The sequence below is a fragment of the Perca fluviatilis genome, chromosome 14, assembly GCF_010015445.1.
Source record: "Perca fluviatilis chromosome 14, GENO_Pfluv_1.0, whole genome shotgun sequence".
In the NCBI taxonomy this organism is placed as follows: Eukaryota; Metazoa; Chordata; class Actinopteri; order Perciformes; family Percidae; genus Perca; species Perca fluviatilis.
The window spans coordinates 12,246,869-12,268,392 of record NC_053125.1 but is presented as its reverse complement, the minus strand read 5'-3'; the positions used below and the strand labels follow the sequence as shown (position 1 = coordinate 12,268,392).

General features: G+C 42.7%; 1 protein-coding gene across 4 annotated transcripts in view; it reads right to left on the bottom strand.

The window, feature by feature from the left end:
- dennd4c (DENN/MADD domain containing 4C) overlaps nt 1–21,524 on the bottom strand; it is a 42,901-nt gene that overhangs the window by 5,870 nt on the left and 15,507 nt on the right. For 2 of the 4 annotated variants that reach the window (XM_039821356.1, XM_039821357.1), the window contains 23 exons: nt 14,453–14,705; nt 14,305–14,374; nt 12,814–12,983; nt 12,362–12,603; nt 12,124–12,190; nt 11,939–11,997; nt 10,597–10,741; nt 8,775–8,950; nt 8,493–8,593; nt 7,500–7,727; nt 6,762–6,907; nt 5,497–5,535; nt 5,038–5,168; nt 4,787–4,919; nt 4,212–4,418; nt 3,886–4,014; nt 3,594–3,741; nt 3,341–3,478; nt 2,755–2,874; nt 2,501–2,632; nt 1,213–2,303; nt 290–482; nt 95–192 (listed from right to left, as the gene is read on the bottom strand). In XM_039821356.1, the coding sequence (XP_039677290.1) occupies nt 95–192; nt 290–482; nt 1,213–2,303; nt 2,501–2,632; nt 2,755–2,874; nt 3,341–3,478; nt 3,594–3,741; nt 3,886–4,014; nt 4,212–4,418; nt 4,787–4,919; nt 5,038–5,168; nt 5,497–5,535; nt 6,762–6,907; nt 7,500–7,727; nt 8,493–8,593; nt 8,775–8,950; nt 10,597–10,741; nt 11,939–11,997; nt 12,124–12,190; nt 12,362–12,603; nt 12,814–12,983; nt 14,305–14,374; nt 14,453–14,705 (4,216 nt within the window). The remainder of the gene's footprint in view (nt 1–94; nt 193–289; nt 483–1,212; nt 2,304–2,500; nt 2,633–2,754; nt 2,875–3,340; nt 3,479–3,593; nt 3,742–3,885; nt 4,015–4,211; nt 4,419–4,786; nt 4,920–5,037; nt 5,169–5,496; nt 5,536–6,761; nt 6,908–7,499; nt 7,728–8,492; nt 8,594–8,774; nt 8,951–10,596; nt 10,742–11,938; nt 11,998–12,123; nt 12,191–12,361; nt 12,604–12,813; nt 12,984–14,304; nt 14,375–14,452; nt 14,706–21,524) is intronic. The other 2 variants (XM_039821358.1, XM_039821359.1) reach the window with 2 other exon arrangements.

Sequence of the window (21,524 nt, the reverse complement as noted above, 5' to 3'; positions counted from 1 at the left end):
AGGAGCTGTTCCAGTGTTCCTGTTGGCAGTGAGAGCACAGCAGCAGCAGCAGCAGCGGCAAATGGCTTGTTTGTGTATGTACAGTATGTCTGACCTCCAGTGCACAGTTCTGGTAAATGCTCGAGGAGGAAGCGTGATGTGAGGAGCTTTGCTCAGAGTCTGGACCCCTGCCTGCTCGTCCTGGGGTCGGATCTACAGATAAAAAAAAAAAATTCATAGGACAACTAACCTCATTAGGCCATTCTCTTCCGTTTCCCTCACATATTTGCCTGACAGAATGAGTGCTTACGTGTCTGGTGGGTCCCTCGGCCTGTGTCACTGCTGCCACTGCTGCTGCCCAGGCTGGTGCAGCTCTGGTTGAGGCCGTTGGCCACCAAGCCTGGGATGACCCCTCTCTCAGGGCTGTCATCTATGTCATGTGCAGCCAGCATGTGCTCATCCAGATGGGACGGGAAGCCGCCACCGCCCTGAGCTTGTTCATCCTGCAGAGTAAAGTGAGATGGTAGAGGGTTGCTCAGAATCATCAGCTCCTCAACCAGAATTGATAAGATTAATAATAATACCTTTATTTATATAGCACTTTAAAAAACAAAAGTTACTGAGTGCTTAACAAGAAAATAGCATAGCAGACCAACGATGATGAAAAACTATTTAAAACATTAAAAAGCAAGCATACGAAGCAACACTAGAGAATAAGTATACAATAGAACAACATAAACTAATTAAAATAGTCGAAAGAAGGTAAAGAGAATGCCATTACATATAAAATAGGTTTGAACAGATAAAAGTACCTTCAGGCCACAGACGCTGTGAAAGAGCACTTACAAAAAGATGTGTTTTTTTTAAAAAGGGATTTAAAAGAGGATAAGGAGCTTGCCAGTCTGATCACCTCAGGGAGAGAGTTCCAGAGGGTGGGGGCCTTAACAGAAAAGCCCGGTCACCCTTGGTCCTCAGCCTTGACCGCGGAACAGCTAGCAGAGCCTTGGCTGAGGACCTCAGGTCGCGACTGGGCACATAAGGTATCAGAAGATCTGAGATATACTCAGGTGCAAGTCCGGAGCTGGCCTTCAACGTTATCAAGTTAATATCTTAAAATCAATTCTAAAATGTACCAGAAGCCAATGGAGAGAAGCTAAAATTGAATTAGCTAATAAAATAGAAGTAAAAACAATTTCCAGTTTAAAATAACAGGTTTCCTTTAATAACACTAACCTCGTCATCTGAGTAAGAGTACGCTGAAGCAACTGCTCCCCACACTTTGCTGGCTACATTTGCCGCCTGTTTCATGCTTGACTTAAACACATCGATTTTAGGTCCCGACAAGAGGGTGTCCATCTTGATGCCTGAAATGGAGTTGATGACTGAGCCCAGCGACCCTCCCTGGGAGGACTTGACCAGCGCCGTCAGTGAGGACGATCTAATACCCGGGCTACCCACGGCGCTGCCGGGGGTCTTTGTCTTTGCTGCAAAAGTCTTAGAGCGAGTAACAGTGGTGGGGCTGCGTTTGGGTGTGTCGCCTGGGGAGCCAGCTGGGGTTTTTACAGGAGGCACGGGGAGGCTAGACCTGCGTTCCAGAGACAGTTTGGGCTGTGGGGAGTCAGTGGAGTCTCCCTGGGCCTGCTGGAGCTCCATGCTGGAGGACTTCACACCCAGGGGGCTTCTCAGGCTCATGTACATTTCGATCTCCTCGGCCAGGTTGCGGGACACCACAGCGGGCACGGAGCGCGGTGGCTCCTGGCTGGTAACCGAGGCTGACTCTTCGCTCTCAGTCACCAGGAGGGAAAGCGGGTCAGCACCCACCTTCACATCCGCCCTCTCCAGGGTCGGCCCGCGCAACCCAGAGTCCTCCTCGTTTGTTTCAGTGTGCTTCCTTTCTCGTTTCTCCATTTTTAACTCAGTCCTTTCTACCTTTTCATCATCTCCCTTCTCTTCTTCTGGTGCTCCTGGCTCCTCTTCCTCTGGCAGCTTCACCAGTGTCAAGCCCCGATCATCTTCAGGCTCTTCCTGCAGGTCTTTAAAAAGTGCTTTGGGCACACTATTAGGGGGTGGACTTTGGCCTGCACAGAGCGCTGCAGCCAGGATACGGGCATCGGCACCCATCTGACTGGCCATGTGGTCCACGCCTTTCTCTAGGAGCATCCCAGCACGGGTTTCAACGCTGAAGCTACAGCTGCGTTCAGCAAAGGATTTCTGCCGCTGCTGTTGAGGCAGGTTAGCTACATCTCCTGATGGCAGCGAGGCATCATCATCAGGGAGAGACACATTATCAGTCTTGCTGTGTCTCCTGAACAGCTTCCCTGTACCTGCAAAATGTGTACTGTTATAATCAGAGTTGTCCTTTTCAATTTAGGGTTGCAATAATCAAACTTAAATGTATATGTAAAACAAAAGAATCTATCCATCATGAAAAGTCATAGAAGTGGCAAAATTGCCATCCAAATTTCTGATTTTTTTAATTTTTTTTTAAATTGAACTTAAAATGCCTTATCTTTATCCTCACCTGTTTCCCTGCCACCATCAAAGCTCCCTGTGGACAGCTTCACAATACTGGGGACAGACGAGAGCCCATCAACAGGACTGGGGGGCTCTGCTAGTGCTACAACACTGTCCACCGAGCTAGCAATGTCACCTCCTTGTTAGAAAAGTACATAGTCAACTGAGCAACATCAACGTGCGACGAGGAAATGGGGTATTTGTGGCACACATAACCTTTAAAGTCAGAACTAGAACTGGAATGGAAGTAGCTTTTCTTACCATTATGCTGTGCTTTGGAATTGTTTCTCTCTTCCACGGAAAGGACGGCTGTATGTGAAGGCTCTGCCAGCACCTGGTGTAACTCATCCTTGGAGCCGTAGCCTTGATCAGACTGCCTTCCTGTGGATCACCAAATCACACAAACCACGCTGTAACTGCTGTACAACTATGGCCACTGGTGTCGCAGCAACTCCAGATCTCAGCAATGGTCAGAGTTTCAAATCCATATCAGCAAATGTCATTTCTGACCCTCAGGGTGTAGAGCTTTATACTTAACCCTTGTGTTGTCCTTCGGGTCCCAGTGACCCGAAGGACAACACAAGGACTATGTACTTCCCTTTACTTTGTTGAGAATTGCTCTCTAAACAAGGGTTAATACAGCACCTTAGTTCTTGTTTGTACAGCATTTTGGTCAGCTTAAACTGTGTTTAAATGTGTTCTAGAAATAAACTTTACTTACTTACTTTACAAGAAACAGGGTTCAGAGAGCAATTCTCAACAAAGTAAAGGGAAGTACATAATCCTTGTGTGGTCCTTCGGGTCACTGGGACCCGAAGGACCACACAAGGGTTAAGAGGATGAGTACCTGTGCTACAGCTGTTGTCGGTTGTGTCTTTCGTGCCGGTGCTGTGCGCAAACAGGTTGTGTTCCTCGCCGTTGACCTCACTTGAGCTGTCGGCACTTCCATGACTCAGACGGTCAGCGTCGGTGACTGCTGACCCACCTATTGTTGCAGACAGAAGGACACAGAAAGAAAAAAAGTGGGTGAGAAACAAGGAAACAGTGTTTAAGTGTCTCCCATTAGCCAGCCCTATCATCACTGTGTATTCCACTCCCACCTGTGGCACTAAGTGTGGGGCTCTTCTTGGAAGATGTTCGGTCTGGAGCGTGCTTGAACTGGGTCACTCCACGAAGCACATTACGAAGCTTGGTCCACATAAAGAGGCCACTGCGGTTCCTGCTCGGCCACGGGCTCTCTAAGACGGCCTGCAGAGGGAACAGACTGAAGGATGAGGACATGCGTAGGCACACAGTAAGTCTTGAAATTGCTGCTGTCGTCGGTTGTACTGCTTTCAGTCCTTTGTGCTACAGTAGAGATATGTTTAAGCAATGTGAAAGGCTGTATGTGACCTTGTTGTAGTATCCATATGTGATGGCGTTCGGATGTACTCCGGCTTTCTTCATCTCAACCAGGACTCGCACAGCCATGACGGGAAGACCCCACAAACCGCAGAGCTGCATCACCACTCTGTAACACACCTGGAAGCCAGAGAGATAAAAAAAACAAAAACCAAAAAAAAACTAAACATGACGCATTCATTAATCTTGGATTAGAAAAAGGTATTAACAATAATAAAAGTAGTATCACACAATGAGACCAACAAGTTTAGACATGAAGAAATATGAAAAAAACTTTAGTAGAATCACATAAATATAGTAGGAAAATCTCACTGTACCTCATCCAGCACCTCCACCTCAGTGGTCCTCATCTTCAGGAGGACGTTGTACGCCTGCTGCATGGCACGGCTTTTAGACTTGGAGAGTCGCACGGCTGCCGGTAGGCAGATGAACCACAGGCTGTAGCAGTGACTGAACAGACACTTGGCCCACTCCGGAGGACTGGAGTAGAAGCGCTTAGCCATCTTGTATGCTAGCTTAATCTCCTGTTGGATCAGGCAGACATTTAAAGATTATTATTTTTTGGGGCATTTTTAGGCCTTCACTGTTGACAGGACAGCCTAGAAATGAAAGGGCCGCAGGTCGGAACCGAACCCGCAGCCGCCGCTTTCGAAGAGCAAGCCTCCGCACATGGGCGCATGCTCCACCAGGTGAGCTACCCCGGCGCCCAGGATCAGGCAGACATTTAAAGCACGAATGGATTAAGAGGTTGATGAGGACGGAGGATAAAGTGTCTGATTTTTAGACACAGGTTAGGGTTACAACAACATCCGGTCCTTTTAGGCATGTGTGTTCCAGTAACAGGGTGTTGCTGATACTTCTGCTGAGCGTGACTGCGTGAATCTGTACACACCTGCTTCGTCCTCTTAGCCAGTAGTGCAGGGCTGCTGGACACGCTGGCCCCGGCTGTTCTGCTGCTGAGTGCTGGGAGTAACTCCCGAGGACGGTCAAACAGCTCCATCTGCAGCCTGGGGAAACCTTTGTAGCTGGAGGATGAAAAATAGGATTGTTGCAAGGTCACATGCTCCCGACTTTTTCGGGTTTTGTCGTCAATCTTTTTCGGTCTAAAAAAAAGTCATAATAAACTGATGTTAAAAGACTTACATGTATCTGGGGGCGGGTTCAGTTCCATCGCCAACTGGAGGTTCAGCGGGCATGACAAAAACAGTGTGTTCGCTCTTCTGGGACTCGTCCAGTTCCAACAGCCTCGTGTCCTCAGATGACTCCCCTTCAACCTGCAGTGAGGATAGCATCCAGATCCTTAGCGATACTAACAAATATGATTTGAGTTTTACAAAAAGCACACTCTGTAGGTTATTTCCTGTCTGATAGCAGAAAGTAAACAACAAGAGGCATATTGCAATCTGTCATACTTTTCCAATTAGGCAGTACAACATTCTTATTTGATTGAGGTTAGGATTTAAGGATAGAAGAAAAGAAGGGAATGTCCATTCCCCTTGGTGACAACATTTATCAAAAGGGACCAATGGGTCAATTTAACTGCCTTTTAATGTTAGTCACAAACATGAGGAAAATGTGATTACAGTGTAAGCCTAGTATTACCTTGGTGCCCTTGTCGGTGATTTTATCAGAGGGAAAAAGCTGCAAGAAGAGGAAAGAAAGCAAAGGGACCAGAATGAATCAGAGGAAACTTTGGCTTCCTTGCTCACCCAGCAGACAAATGTTATTTTGCCAATAAAACATAAAACAAAAAGGCCTTTACATGGAAAGAAACTTCCGGTGGAAAGGAAATACAAAACCCCATAAAATCAGTGTGCGTACATATCTGAGACCTGCCTGACGCTGGTTTGGTAATCACCTCAGTGTTTCCTTTAGGATATTTTTTTAGCAGTGGGGGCAGGTCTGAACAACAACAACCCCCCCCCCACCTGCAAAATGTTTTATGTATGATACAGAACGGACACTTTGCTGCAACACAATAGGCCTGCAAGATTTGGGGGAAAATATGAATCACAATTGTTTTGCTTAGAACTGATATCACGATTATCTGCCACGATTTTTTCCCCTCACGAAGTGTAATGTTTATTGCACACATGAACCATGACAAAACAAAACAAATTGGCAGTACCAAACCTAGATTTTTTTTTGGCACCTATAGCACATTGCGCATCACCACAAGCCTGTAAACATAGAGGCTTCAATGAATAGAGAAAATAAAGTACATACTGGCCATTTAAGTACAGTAGGCTACCAAAAATAGTGACACAGTGAACTAAATATGGCCCTGATACAGGCTCTATCTGAACTCCTTGAACATGTCTTAACATAATTAAAACATGTCAATGTCAAATGCTTTCAAGAAATTAATTGAAAGAGAAAAGAAAAAAAAATTGCGAACAGGGGTGAATCGAGATCGCGATTTTATCACGATTTATCGTGCAGGCCCAATTCACACACAATGAGGCATATTTTCAGTTGTGATTGAACTGTATTTTTTGAGGAACTATAGGGCACTTAACATCTACAACAGGTCTGCACTTAGAACGGACCCACCACGGTAACGTTTTTGGTGGAGCTGTTCGTTTAATAGTCAACTCGGAAGAAAGTGAACGTTTTGACAATAAACTACATCAACACAACAGTATGTGGAGTTAAACTGGAAGAGCCCAATAACTTCTGAATAGTTCAACTTGTTGTTAAATTGCAATGTGAGCGGCAGCCAACGGGGGGTGCATTATGTTGGCAGGATAACTTAAAAGGCAACCGTGACTACATTTTTTGTACAGCCCTATTTCTGATACCGTGGGGGCAGAAATTTTGCCGTGGTGGGCAGCCACTACAAAATCAACATAGAGGAAACACTGCACCTTCTCGACACAGTCGTCAAAAAAGGCCAGGCCAGTGTCCTTGTCACTGACAAAGGTGCACTCCTCAATGAAGCGGATGAAGATCTGGGTCTTGGTGAGCTGGGAGTAGAACTTCTGGTGGGCTCGGTCTCTGCTTTTGAGAAACCCTGCAGGAAGGACAGATTGTGGTATCACTTCTTTAGTTTAACTGAAAGCCACATTTCAAAATTCACATTTCCACAATCATTCTTGTACTGACTTCAGGGAGAAATAAATCAGGTTTTAATGTATTTTCATCCCTCTTCAAAACACTAATGTGTAGCTTGATTGACGAAAGTGGTTAAGTATGCTGTCTTAAAAGCCCTTTCCATCACTCTCTGTATCTAAAATGGATCTCCAACAGTGACGGGAAATGGAAATGAGGACCATTTCCCAACAAGTCTTTTCACAGCCAATGAGAAAGGCAATCGATTCGTAAAAACACTTTGGTTGAGTGATAGTTGAGATGCTCCTTGAAATAGAAATGCCAATACCATTAGGTGAAGCTATCTAAATTAAGGCTGTAAATGATGCATAGGTAACAAAAGCCAGAAAGCTATCAGCACATCCAGGTTCCGCTGCTAATAAACAAAACCATTATCTACATGTCATTATGGTTTTACACATCATCCACATGATTTTCCTTGCTATAAGACAACTTAACCCCCCCCCCCCCGGTTTCCACACATTTGAAAAGAGAGCTGTCAATCCCTTGTTTACCTTGCAGGTCGTAGAGGGAGTCTGCGGCCGTGGCCTTTTCGGAGGGTGCCTGGGTGATGGGTTTGAGGTAGGAGCGGTAGCCCTTCAGGATGGAGGCCATGAAGCGAAGGAAGGCCTCCTGGATTTCCATCTCCACAGCTGTCCTCCTCTTGTGCCAGGTGAAGTCTGCCTCGATGGGGGTCATGTCCACTGCGGAGTTCTCCTGTGCTGCTTGACGTACTGAAAAAACTAAAAACGCACAACAAATTACGGGGTTAATTTGAACAGTTGAAATAAAAATCTGATGGGGGGAGGGTCTCTATTTATCTTTCACTTGCTTATTTTATTGTTTTAAACTCCTTCATGTCCCAATTGTTTTGGTCATGGCACACATTCAGTTATTTATCTATTCCCACACTCATGAGGATGAAGATAATGTTAGGAAAAAAGAAGCAAGATGGGTGTGAATTTCCAAGTAACTTGTTTAGCATTAACTTGCTGGCTAAAATGCTATAAAAAACGGACTTCTACGAATGTGCTTTTATCGTTCAACTAGCTTAACTTACCTTACTTTACCTGATGATGCTCTTATGTTTTATTCCTTTATGTTGTAATTGTTTTGCATTTGAATATGTTGTTTAAAGTGGTGCTTTTACCTCGGGTTTTTGTAAAGCACTTTGTAAACTATAAAAGTTTATGATTATTATTATTTCTTTTTACACTCATTTTAATGATTCGACTAACAACATACGATCTACGTTTTGTCAGTTTTGGGGCTCCATATATAACGACATGGGGTGGATAATGATAATCTAATGCAATAGCCAAATACTTTTTTCAGCTGTGATACAGATTCAGCTCTATTTTTGTCCAAGTTTATGGTGGTTGTTGTATTTCACTAAATTGTTCTTGAGATTTCATCCATTCCCTGTAAATTCATCTTCATCTTTTGAGAAACAAGTCATTCTCTACAGTGAGGTTGTGCTACAAGAGGAGGTGAGATGCTGTGTGTACCCGTGGCCAGCTGGTGGTGCAAGTTGCTCAGGGAGTTAACCAGACTCTTGCAGGGCTTCTTTGGGAGGTTCTTCCAGTTGCTGTGTCTCTTTTCATCAGAACTGCAACACACAATACCACAAAGGCAGTTAGCTGGAAGTAAAAGGAGAGCTGCACAAAAATAATCTGCTATGTGCTCCTGCTTGTTGCTGCAATAGTGGAGATAGTTCCACATTAGGAGAGCTGTAAACGCACAGTACGAAGCAGGCAGCGATTTGGGTTTAGTATTAAAGCACAGCATACAGGTAGATAGTGTTGGTGTCCAGATCCACACAGACAACATCTGGCGGGGGGTCGTAAAGGTCAAAGTAGCGGGAGTCCACGCCCACTATGAATGGACAGGGAGCGTTGAGGACGCCTGCTAGAGAGAGCGGGCACAGGGGGATGTAGGGACACTGCCACTGGAAGGGGAAGATCATCTGAGGAGAGACCAGAGAGAGGCACGATTACTACAACCAGGCTGACAATGAACAGGAGTTTTACATCACAGCCTCTGAAGGTAGAAACATTTAAAGTGCCACCATTATACCAAAACCTTCCAGTATGTTCTTAAAAGGCTCCACTTGAGTAAAAAAAAAACTTCCAGGGGATGTCTAAACCAAACTTCAGAATTAAATGTGGGCAATTAGGACAAATTTTAGGGCATACGATTTGATTCTTTATGATCGCGACGGATTTATTGTGAAACTTCAAATGCATTCGGGGGACTTTTGAGGATTGTGACATCCTGTGTATTCAAAGAGACATGGTTGGCTAAGTTCAATTATGTTCATGGAGCTGCAGAATCAACAACCAAGCTCAGTGAAAAATAAGTCAAAAGGTCAAATACCTGGAGGAGTGGCAATATATATCTTTTAATATTAACTAAGATGTTGATGTTGATGTGGAAATGGCGGCCCGCCACGCCAAAATATCTGCCGCCACGGTATCAGAAATAGGGCAGACGCACAATGTAGTTGCGGTTGCCTTTTAAATTATCCTGCCTGTTGGAAAGCCTGTCCACGCCCCCCGCAGGTGGACAGCGATGTGGCACTGCGCTTTGATGTCCGTTTTTAGAGAGGCAGCGGACTTTAAATTATTCCTTTTCTTCATTCTGTCTAGTTTTGTTTGTACATGTGGAGTTTATTGTGTGACACCATACAGGACAAATATATCTGTATAGTTTAACCATTTAGATCGTAGTTATGGCAGGAGTTGTTGTGAAAGCCTTATTTTCCTTTCTCCACGGCACACTCGTTAAGAGTCTACTTAGTTAATCAGCGCCGTTAATATGTGATAACGCCGGTTTATATCACACTCTGTGTGTGCTCCGAGTGTTTATATGTTAAAGTTAACTTTTATAATATAGCGTAGGTGGTTATTGTGAAGTGCCGACATAATGCACTCCCCGTTGTTTCAAAACGTAAAGTGTTCAAACGTAAAACATTTGGCGGGGGTGGATGTTGTTCGGACAGACCTGCCCCCACTGCTAAAAAAAATCCTAAAGGAAACACTGCACTGACTTTGAGATATAATGGTGGAGTGATGATAGGTATAACTATATAACTATAATGTTAGAAAGTGCATCTTCATGGCATTTCAATCTTTGTCATCTCCAATTCACTTTGAGGACTGTCAATTTATTTTTTAAGTAATAGTTATAATGAATTTTGGAATAAATTAATTCTCTGTACCATCTATTATGTGTGCATGTTGTGAGTAGCACATGACTAGGATGATCACTATGACTTGTGTAATTGTCTGTCTGAAGAAATGTAAACTCTGGATGACATAATGCATGTAAAACTGATCACGTTACTGTTGAACATCTAAAACATGTTTCTCCAAAAACTGGTTCCTCTTCTCACGGCTCGTTTTACTGTTACACCCCATTCTACCAGACTGTACCAGGGTCTATACTATGAGTAAAGCAAGTCAATGGAACAGTCGTAATTATGTATATGATGCATTTAATGTAACGTCTGTTTTAATATTTCAATCCTAAGCCGATCAAAACGCAGCAGATGTTGCCAGCAATACCACTGAAGATGTTTGAGTATGGCTTGCATGGTGGAGCATTACTCACAGCCACCACAGCCTCGGCCACTCCGGTGAGCACAGCGGGCCGGAGCGAGTGCAGCAGGATCTTGCTCTCCAGCAGGACAAAGTGCAGCAGCGTGGCGCAGTTCTCTGAGCCCAGATTCATCAGCAGAGTGCCGTAGTCGGCCCCGCTGGCAGGGAGGGAGAGCATACAGGAGATGAGTGAGTTGATGAGTTCGGGCAGAGGACGGAACACAAAACGGAAAGCAAAGGGAGAGGAGATATAAGGGATGGAGGGAGTGTGAAAAGAAGAGCTGATGGAGTAAAAGGCTTTATAGCCGGGTTTGTAACTAGAGACAGACACAAGTCGGGTTAGGGTGAAAACAAAGGTAATTCTAAACTTCTCCAAACAATGGTAGACAATGAAGATCCCAGAAGTAAAAACATTAGGTTGAGTGCCATTTAAAACTTTTTTTGTAACAGTTTTAATTATTAGTGTTTTTATATCAACACCGAGATCTCTGGACTACGCAAATCACACCGAAAAACACTATCACCTTACGACATGATGCCATCCAACAACCCTGCATGTCATACTCGCTTTGTTAAGCTCATAATGGAAACCATGTTGAGACTCAGGCTTTGATTCAATTTGACAGTCATTTCTAAGGAGCTACAGTAGTTTCTAATGATGCTAAGACAATATGGCCATTAGGTTTCATTTGGGCAGTGTTGCCAAGAGACTTGATCTATTTGCTGATGCGGTTTTCCTGTGTTTACATATTCTGCCATGTTGTTGCTAACGTGACCATTTTGAGTCTTTGAAATTGTGACTCAAAAATTGATTTCCGTTTTCACTTATTGTTTTTGAGATTTTCAAATCACAATCACAGAGGCAGCAACAGCAACAGCGGTGAGTCACATTCAAGTTGAATGCTAATTTGCGTTGGCTTAACAAAGGCCTGACAATCACCATTTTTGTGAGTTTTCAACATAAAGCAGCACGCAGAGGCACAAAGAAGCCAGACAGCCACTGCTTGAATTGCACACATTAAATGCAAACATGGCAAAATGATGCAACGTAGTGAAAAAGTGTTAAATATTATAATGCCCGAGGCTGTTTTCAGTGTGAGGAAACTAACATGAATGAATGCGTTATGCTTTTTTCTAGAACAATACACTGGTCTTTTTCTTTCAACCTGATCAGCTTCTTTTAGACAAAAGCACAGAATTTGTACTGAATGACAAATACATTTAGCTTTAAATGGGAACAAAACTTGTAAAAGTATAATAAACTGTAAAGTACTACCCCTTTCCTTTTGAAAAAAAGATTTTAACATTATTTTGTTGTGAAACTATGACGTTAAGCATTGCAAAGCCCGTTGTACCTGAGTGGTAAGGGTGTACACACAGGCTGGGAGAGGATCAAGGTGTCATGTGCCGAAAGCTGAAAGGAAACATTTTAGAATGTGAATATAAGGAACTACAAAAACAAAAGTATACATGTTAAAGTATATTTTTGATTGAATTATTACAAAATGTTAAGAAGAAGAAAAAAAAAAAAACATGTCACCTGGACCAGTATTCTTGGCCTTTGAGGAGAAGGAAATGACACATTGTGCATGAAGTGTGAGATGTGCCTATTTAGAGAAATACACAAAATGTGGTCATAGGTCGTCAAACATGTTCAAACATATGCAGCAACTACATTCCACCTATCATAATGTGAACTTTGAGATGTGCACAGTGCTTAGCATTAATGTCCCCAACAAATGATATAGAAATGTCAGTAGTTGCAGGCAGATTCTTACTTTTCAATAGGCAGCGGGTGTGGGCCTGAGACGGAGAGCTTGTAGAGGAACATCAGGAACTTGCGGAAGGACTCAAAGAATGGCCAGCGGGAGAGCAGGCAGATGCATTTATTGGTGTTCACAGGACGGTTGGGGATCACCTTCTTCTCCACCGTGGTGAGCAGGCCCAGCTGGATCTTCTGCTTCTCGCTCAACTGATCCACCGGATGTGGCTCGTAGAACTGGATGGCTGCTCCATACACCTGGAACAAAATGGACCAATTCCTTTAGTACCGTTTTGGCTCCCTAGCCAGTTTAACCTTGAAGGAAATCTTTTCAAAGAGTACACTCAGGTAACAATCTTTCTTTGTTTTAAAAAAAAGAAAAGAAAAAGGTTTTTCGACTGTAGCCCTCGTTTTTATTTATTTATTTTTTTCATCAATGCCAGCTCGCTCTTGGTTGCTGCGTCTCACCTTTTCACCGGAAGAGATGGTTAAGACGAACGTGGAGAAGACGGGCAGAGGATCAGGTGTGTTTGGTGCCCAACACTCGATCTTAGCACCCATGGGTAAACAAAACAGAGGGACAGATTCTGACAGAGGAAAAGACTCGTAGTCTTCTTCTGGGTAACGAAAGATGAGACCTGGAAAACAAAGAATACAAACAAATAATAGTTATGTACCCAAGTGTCGTTATGACGTAGTAGTGTTAAACAAAATACATCCAAAAGTTTGACAATTGATATAATAACTCAAACTTCCAGACAGGCTACAAGTATGGCTTTATTTCTCTGCAAGGATTAATCCTGCACAAAAGAGGCACTAAGAAAAGGGAGAGCAGTGTTTTTTAATTGTGATAAAAGTAGTATATTCTGGTTTCTTTTTTTCTTTTTTGGAAAAAACTGTTCTGCTTCACAGTGTAACTTGTTTGATGAGATTTCATTCTCACAAGACACACACATTCTTATGGGAACATGCCCATACACAAACAAGCCTGCAGGCACAATAATAATGGACGTGGCAGGAAGTGCAGTTGTCTGAGATGAATAAACAGCCGCCTCACAGGAAAAAGGTCGGCCAAAAAGATAAAGCCATCATGTGTATCTCGTGGGTGTGTCTGTGTGTGTACACACATTCATATGAACATTTACTATATGCGTGTTACACAACGAATTGTTCCAAAGGCCAAGCTGTTGTGGAAGCATTCAGTCAGTGAAAATGTCACATAAACCGTTCAGAAATGCCAAATTCTGCTGTCTACTGCAAGATCAGATATACACTGAAGGTGCTGCTCGCCTAAAACAAAGACGTAACAGAGGCCGATTGCAACAGGACACAAAGCTGCACCATTTCTAACTGCACTGCATTTATCATATCACAACATTGCATCATTTAACAAGAAAGACTAGTTATTATTATTGCAAAACATTTTCAACACCAGAAGCCTATTTTTGCCAGGACAAAATAGATGACATTGTTAGAAAGAAAAAAAAGAATACTTAACTCAGAATTATGAGGAAGTGGGTGAAAATTACTATATCATAACTCTGACTAAGCACCTCATAATGCTAACTTAGAAAGTAATAATGTTACCATCTTATAATTTCTGAATTTGTCTAACTTTACTTACTATTGACCATTTCATAATTTCACCTTCATTTAGGTCTTCTTATGTTGATCTTTTTTAATTTTTTTATTATGGCCTTTTGGCTTCAGACACAATATTCTATGTACTGTGAACAGTATACAGCTTTGCTTTAACTACTCGCTGTATCCTTTCTATACAATAGTGGCCTTAGAAACTCTTATTTTCACTCCACACCTTCATTTTTTTTTTACAAATTTAAAATAACTATTAATAAATACTCTATTATCTAACGTGCACAATAATAAAACCAGGGTAACTGCAGACCTCTGATGACACTGAGTTTCTAACATGGTAAACCATCAGAGACGTATACTCACCAGCTTTGTAACTGATGGAATTGGATGCAGAGACTGATTTCTTGTAGCACAGGAACACATTGGAGCCCCACTGAAAGGTTTAAAACAAATGTTCATGTAATGACTTATGATGCACAAGTGCTAGCTTAGGAATAGAAATCAGACTTACCATGCCACAGTTGAGGTTCTTGTCCACCTTGCAAAAGGTATGTGGTGGTATCTCGCCTTTGCTCGTGACAATAACGCAGATGTCGGTCACTGCGAGGGAGTTCTGAGGCTGGACGGGCGGCGCTCGGCGTAAGGTGATGAAGATGCGCTGCGAGGTGGCGGAGCTGTTGTTGACGTTGGCGCAGCGGCCGTACGGCGTGGCCTGAATGATCTCACAGCCCTGGATCAGACGCTCCTTACCCTCATACAGCACGCTGATGAACAGAACAAACAGGACGTGTAGATATTAGCTTGGCCCTTAACAATGAAACAACACATATTGCGTCTCCATCAAGAATGCTTAATATATTATGTACAGCTGTCTTTAGCGGAGTGAAAAAAAGTGATCGAAATGGTGTGGAAATTAAGATGGCATCACAATGACTCATGCTCACACATCCTACAAAGCTCGCGTAGACATTGAAGTGGCTCAGAGAGTGCTGTCCTGGAATTAAGTTTTGCTGTCAGGCATGGCTTTCATTTCTTAAACAAGCCTCGCTGCCAACAGACACATAACTCACGATCTAATGACGCAACAGTTAACACTGCAGAACATAAGGACATTCAAGTTTGAAAGCTCCCAACGAATCAGGAGGATGAAACAGACATCAAGAAAGAAAGAAGACAGTAAAATTGAAAAATCTACCATTTCTGTAAGGTGCACAAGACAACAATGAACATAGCAAATAGTGGACGTTTTCTGCTGGTGTGGTTTTGCCAAAAGTGAAGTTGTCAACCACAAGCTGAGTAATGAGGTAAAAACCCTCAAGCAAAGGCTTCCAGAGAATCCTCCAACAATATTAAAAGGAAAATATGCACTCCTACTCCTGTCTATGTCTAGTATATTTTCCATCAGCCATGGACCAAGTCATGCTTTCTGACAATATGCAGACAATAGAATATTTGGGACAGTGACAAATACAACACTACAGTTTTTACATGTGCTGAAGTGGTTGATGTTTTTTTATAGACTATAAAGGTGTCCACCAACTCCTGAGGGAAATATCTGGCTCTTTAGCTGCCACATGCTTCGCTATACTAACTAGTCGCTGACTTTGTCCGTGTGCAGTTTTTTGCTGGGTAGGTAGTGAACAGGAGGTTCATCAGAACTTTTTTTTTTTGCTGAAAACAACAATGATGAGAGATGTGAGACTTAAAACAGTAAAGTTGCAGGCACAAAGAAACAAAGCGCTGAAAAGCCGCTGAAATGCTCCATAGAGCTGAGGGGAACCGCAGAGTCGGGTGATAATTATCTGTAGGTTCATCACTATGAGCGACTCCTAGGCATTCCATCTATTGGTAGTGTACAATTTGATTAATGCAGCTTTAAGTAACATTATGTTCACAGAAAAAGACACACCTGAGCTCTCCCTTACGCAGACATGTGAAAGAAAACTTCAAGCATTCGTTAATTTCTCAAAAAACTATTTTATCCATATTAAATAATGTGCCAATCTGACAAACAAGTATGCACAATGCTGCCATATGAACAGATAGATGCACATGATTCAGACTGATTTGGGGGAAAGTGCATTCTTGAGAGACAATAAGCAATATGCTGAAGTGAGGTTCCATGGTGAGATAAATCTCTGGTTCTGCTGTTTTACACAGTGGATCAATGTGTGGTCATCATCAGCACCACTGACTTTCTTCCTAAAGCTCTGGTTGCCCTTTGAAGCCTCAATGAGAAGCCTGTCTTTAATTGGCGATGTGATTCAGACATATTTTCCTGCTGACTCATTCAAATCCCAGACAGCAAGGCAAACTTTCATAATCAAGATTCTCATTACCAGCTTTGTACAATACAAACCCTTGAATGAAAATAATAGATTACTATTACCGGTCTCTGCTTCCTTATCACTCCTGCTGAGTATCACACAGCTAAAACTTGCAGCCAGGAAAGCAATCAGTGTCCCACTGTGTTGATTTTTTTTTTGCATGACTGCAGGGCTTCTATGGCAGCATGCTCCAGGTCCTCCCTTTCCATCTGGACAATACCATGTGGGAGGCCAAAAGCTGTGATTGCTGCCCACTTTAAACTATGACAGACCCTAAAAAACATTTTCTAATGTTGTGCAGGTTACAGGGCAGCCATCGCGGATATAATAGTCCTGAAACACTACATTTATTCTGAAAAGAATGCAGGACAAACCTAAAGAGGCCAGGAGGACAGTTGCCAGCAAATTCTCATTTAGGCAACAAAAACAGAGTCCTAATGGGCACAGTGAGTCGTGACGCTGTGGAGCCACGGGCTGGGAATGCTGGCTTCACTGACAGCAGAGGTGGCAGAAGGAAGAATGAATGATTTACAGGTTGCACGTTTTTTCCTTTATTTTTCCGGTAGATGAAGACTAGCAGATGGAACAGAAATCCGCTGATGTGAAGGGAAGATACTGGTGTTGCAACGTGGCCAAAAGTATTTACTGATGTTCTTTGTTGTAGCTCAACCAAAGCAGAACCATCAGGAAGGGAGCCATTGCTATATTGATATACACTCACCTAAAGGATTATTAGGAACACCATACTAATACCGTGATTGACCCCCTTTCACCTTCAGAACTGCCTTAATTCTTGGTGACATTGATTCAACAAGGTGCTGGAAGCATTCTTTAGAAATGTTGGCCCATATTGAGAGGATAGAATCTTGCAGAAGATGGAGATTTGAGGGATGCACATCCAGGGCACGAAGCTCCCGTTCCACCACATCCCAAATATGTTCTATTGGGTTGAAATCTGGTGACTGTGGGGGTCATTTTAGTACAGTGAAGTCATTGTCATGTTCAAGAAACCAATTTGAAATGATTCAAGCTTTGTGACATGGTGCATTATACTGCTGGAAGTAGCCATCAGAGGATGGGTACATGGTGGTCATAAATGGATGGACATGGTCAGAAAAAATGCTCAGGTAGGCTGTGGCATTTAATCAATGCCCAATTGGAACTAAGGGGCCTAAGCGACTTTGAGTCCATGAAAAGCGCTATATAAATTCAATTTATTATTATTATTATTATTAAAGTGTGCCAAGAAAACATCCCCCACACCATTACACCACCACCAGCCTGCCCAGTGGTAACAAGGCATGACGGATCCATGTTCTCATTCTGTTTATGCCAAATTCTGACTCTACCATCTGAATGTTTCAACACAAATCGAGACTCATCAGACCAGGCAACATTTTTACAGTCTTCAACTGTCCAATTTTGGTGAGCTCGTGCAAATTGTAGCCTCATTTTCCTATTTTTAGTGGAGATGAGTGGTACCCGGTGGGGTCTTCTGCTGGTGTAGCCCATCCGCCTCAAGGTTGTGTGTGTTGTGGCTTCACAAATGATTTGCTGCATACCTCGGTTGTAACGAGTGGTTATTTGAGTCAAAGTTGATCTATCAGCTGGAATCAGTCGGCCCATTCTCCTCTGACCTCTAGCATCAACAAGGCATTTTCGCGCCCAGGAATGCAGCATAGTGGATGTTTTTCCTTTTTTAGACCATTCTTTGTAAGCCCTAGAAATGGTTGTGCGTGAAAATCCCAGTAACTGAGCAGATTGGGAAATACTCAGACCAGCCCGTCTGGCACCAACAACCATGCCACGCTCAAAATTGCTTAGATCACCTTTCATTCCCATTCTGACATTCAGTTTGGAGTTCAGGAGATAGTCTAGACCTGGACCACACCCCTAAATGCATTGAAGCAGCTGCCATGCGATTGGTTGATTAGATAATTTTATTAACGAGAAATCTTACAGGTGTTCCTAATAATCTTTAAGGTGAGTGTATACTGATTTGGTACTTCAACCTAGGGCTGGGCGATATGGAGAAAATCAGATATCACAATATTTTTGACCAAATACCTCAATGTTGATGTTGTGACGATATTGTAGGGGTGACAATTGGTGCTTTAACAAAATATCTTCACAATGAGATTTTTGATAAATAATCATCAGTAATGTGGATATAATGACTAAGTGGGTAAAGGCAAATAATACAACAGCTAGAACAGTCTGGTAAGTTCAGAAAATGACATCACTTTACTGTAATGCAGCCTTTAAAACCCGGAAAAGACAAAACTTAAGCCATTTACGATATTACGATCTTAAATCTAAAACGAGGCCCACTTGCCTGCTCCTCTGGTAACGGTAACGTTAGTCGTTAGCAGGGTTAGCACGGAGGCGTTAGCCACGGTTAGCAAGGACCAGTCGAAATCACTTTAGTGGCAGTGTCTCAATTGTTTTTACGCGTAACCAACTCGGGTACTCTAGCTGTAATAAATAATAATGCTTAGCTACCTGTTCAAGATGAAATTAGCCAACTCGGCATCTAAGCTGTCTCCATCTTTCAAATACATCTCCAATATTCACTTGGGGTTTGTAACGTCTCTGGTCGCACAACTGTTAGAAACACGGTTGTTGTTTTTGCACAGTACCTTTTGAAAAGATGCCTGGAAGTCTCGAATGTGTCTGGGGACACTAGTTGTTGCATTACGACCATTAATTGCCCTTTATTAAGTTGTTCTATGCTCTATTGCACATGTTTTGTATGTCTTGTTATGACATTTTGATATTTTTTTAATATTTTAATAAAGAAGTTCATGTTTCAAGTTAAAGTACATGGAATCTTCGTTTTTTTACCGTGGTATCGAAATCGGCATCGAGAATCTTGTTATTTTACTGGTATTGGCACCGACTACTGAACTTATGATATCGTGACAGCCCTAATAACATCAATATACAGCTCTACTTCAACCTAAGAAAAAAAGCAAACTATAAAGCAGCTTGACAATGACTATGAATCCTTGAATGTAAGTTTTCTTCGATTTTATCCACCCCATATGTCTGGTAGAATGCTAAGCAGGGTTGGTTGCGCAACCTCTAAAAGAAAACATCCCTTGACATTTGATCTTCTGTTTGTGACGGCTGCAGGGTTTCATGAGGGTTTTACGTTGTTCTACAGTTTTAAAGCTACAGTTAGCAGAAGGGACATGAATAACACGTGAAATGAACCAAATTCATCACAGCGCAAGTGGAATACAGTCAGTGTGTAGCAATTTTTATAGAGCAACACTGGCTTTAATGAAAACTTTGCAAGGAGATTCTTTCAGAGAGTGAGCACAGTGTCGTCTCATGTAACTGGAAACTCCAGTTTGTTAGTGGCAGACACCAAAAAGCTTTAGACAAAGACTATTGGTACCGACACGTCAAGAACTAGTGGTGACAAAGGCTGACTGTGGCGTCACCTGACGTCTCCTAGGTGACGCTACCTGTGTCTTGGCAAAAAAGTTGCACTTGAACACATCGTAAAGACTACAGTCGACAGCCAACTAGCACGAACGCTCTGCGCCTGCGTGAGAGGAAATAACTCTCCATGCCAGAATGAATGATGAGTGAAACATAGCATTGTTAACTTTTACTAATTCAGTGGCCAGCTGGCTGGTTCACTAGCTTGCTTGCTAGGGAGCTCCGTTCTCAGTCTAGCACCAACCACGGTGCAGAGGGACAGAGGATGAGAGGTCTACAGCCTTGATATTAAGTTTTACGTTATAGAACCGTATTCTTTTTTTTTTTTATAGTGTGTAGGTATGTAGATCTTTTAAAAGAAATGTTTATGTTGAAATAAATATACCTACATAAGTAGTTGGACATATTGTGCAAAAATAGATGATGAGATGAATATGAAAAATGAGAAGAGCCTTCCTTGTTTGCCCTCGCCAGTCGTTTGCTTGCTCTCCTCACTTTCGTTTTTCTTCTTGTGCACTTATGCTTTTAACCTAAATCAGATGGACTCCTCTCACTGACGTCTCCAGTACATGTTGAATTGGCCGGAAAAAAAAGCAGGCCCAATTTGGACCGATCTCCTTGGTGTGTTGGCACCTAAGGTATGTAAAGAACTGAAGTGCATCAGGCAATTGCATCATTGTTCTCAATAAAGCATAGTTAACAGATACAAAGCACTGGGGATGTTTTTGGCTCCTCTGGGAATAAGTAAGAACAGTTGTAGCCTTACTCCGGATTTCCACAGGATGCAGAACGGCTGTGGACCGGCTCCAAAATTTTAATTTTAAAAATTGACCGGATGTTTTATTTTGCTTCTGTGCTCGACTTCCTGTCCCGCACTATCTGCCGTGTGCTGAATTGCTGCGGAGCTCTGCGGCGTCCAGCAAAAATAGAAGCTCTGCGTATCTGCTCCGGAGGGCTGCGGATTGCCGGAGCTGGGACGCAGTCGGAACGCAGCCAGTGGAAATACACACATTGACTTTAATGGAAACCTAATGACTCCGCCGCCGTTTCGGAGCCGTTACGCAGCTGGTGGAAATTGGGGGTTAGGCTTACAGGACTGGAAGAAGTGAAACATGACGGAGTAACCTCTCTTATAAGATGATAGAAGAGAGCAATGGACAGGAGCCAAGAGGTGTGGCTGAGAGGGAGAACTCCGTGATGCAACATGGGCGAGTGAACGGAGTAGTCAACACACCTACTTCCTTTCACCTCTGATTGTTTTGTCATGCCATCAATGTTAAACTGAAAATGACGAGACATAAAAGGAGGACTGAAAATATTAGAAATACATTACTATATTACTACTGGGGATAAATAAAAGATTATCTTATCATAAAAGGTAGGAGGAGTGGTGTCTGGAAACTAGGCCTTTATAACAGACATTTTGACCTGTCACAGTGATCCAGCACACACAATACCAGGATCCTGTTACTAAAGCAGCTAAATGGAATTCACTCATTTTATAATTTACACCTGTCAAAATTGTTTCCATGAAAGACACTAATGAAAAGAAATTGCAGGTTGTTTGGCTTATTTGAAGCTTGTTTGGCTTATTTGAAGCTTGTGTACCTTTATGTGATTCTTGCTGTTCTTAGTTTGTACCTTCATGGTTGAATGCATTGATTGGAAGTCGCTTTGTATAAAAGTGTCAGCTAAATAAATAAAATGTAATGTAAGTCAAAATATTTTGCGTGTGAAATTCTGTCGACATGCTGACTAGCGATTAGCTCTGCTGGAGGACACTTTGGGGATCTTTAATCATATCTG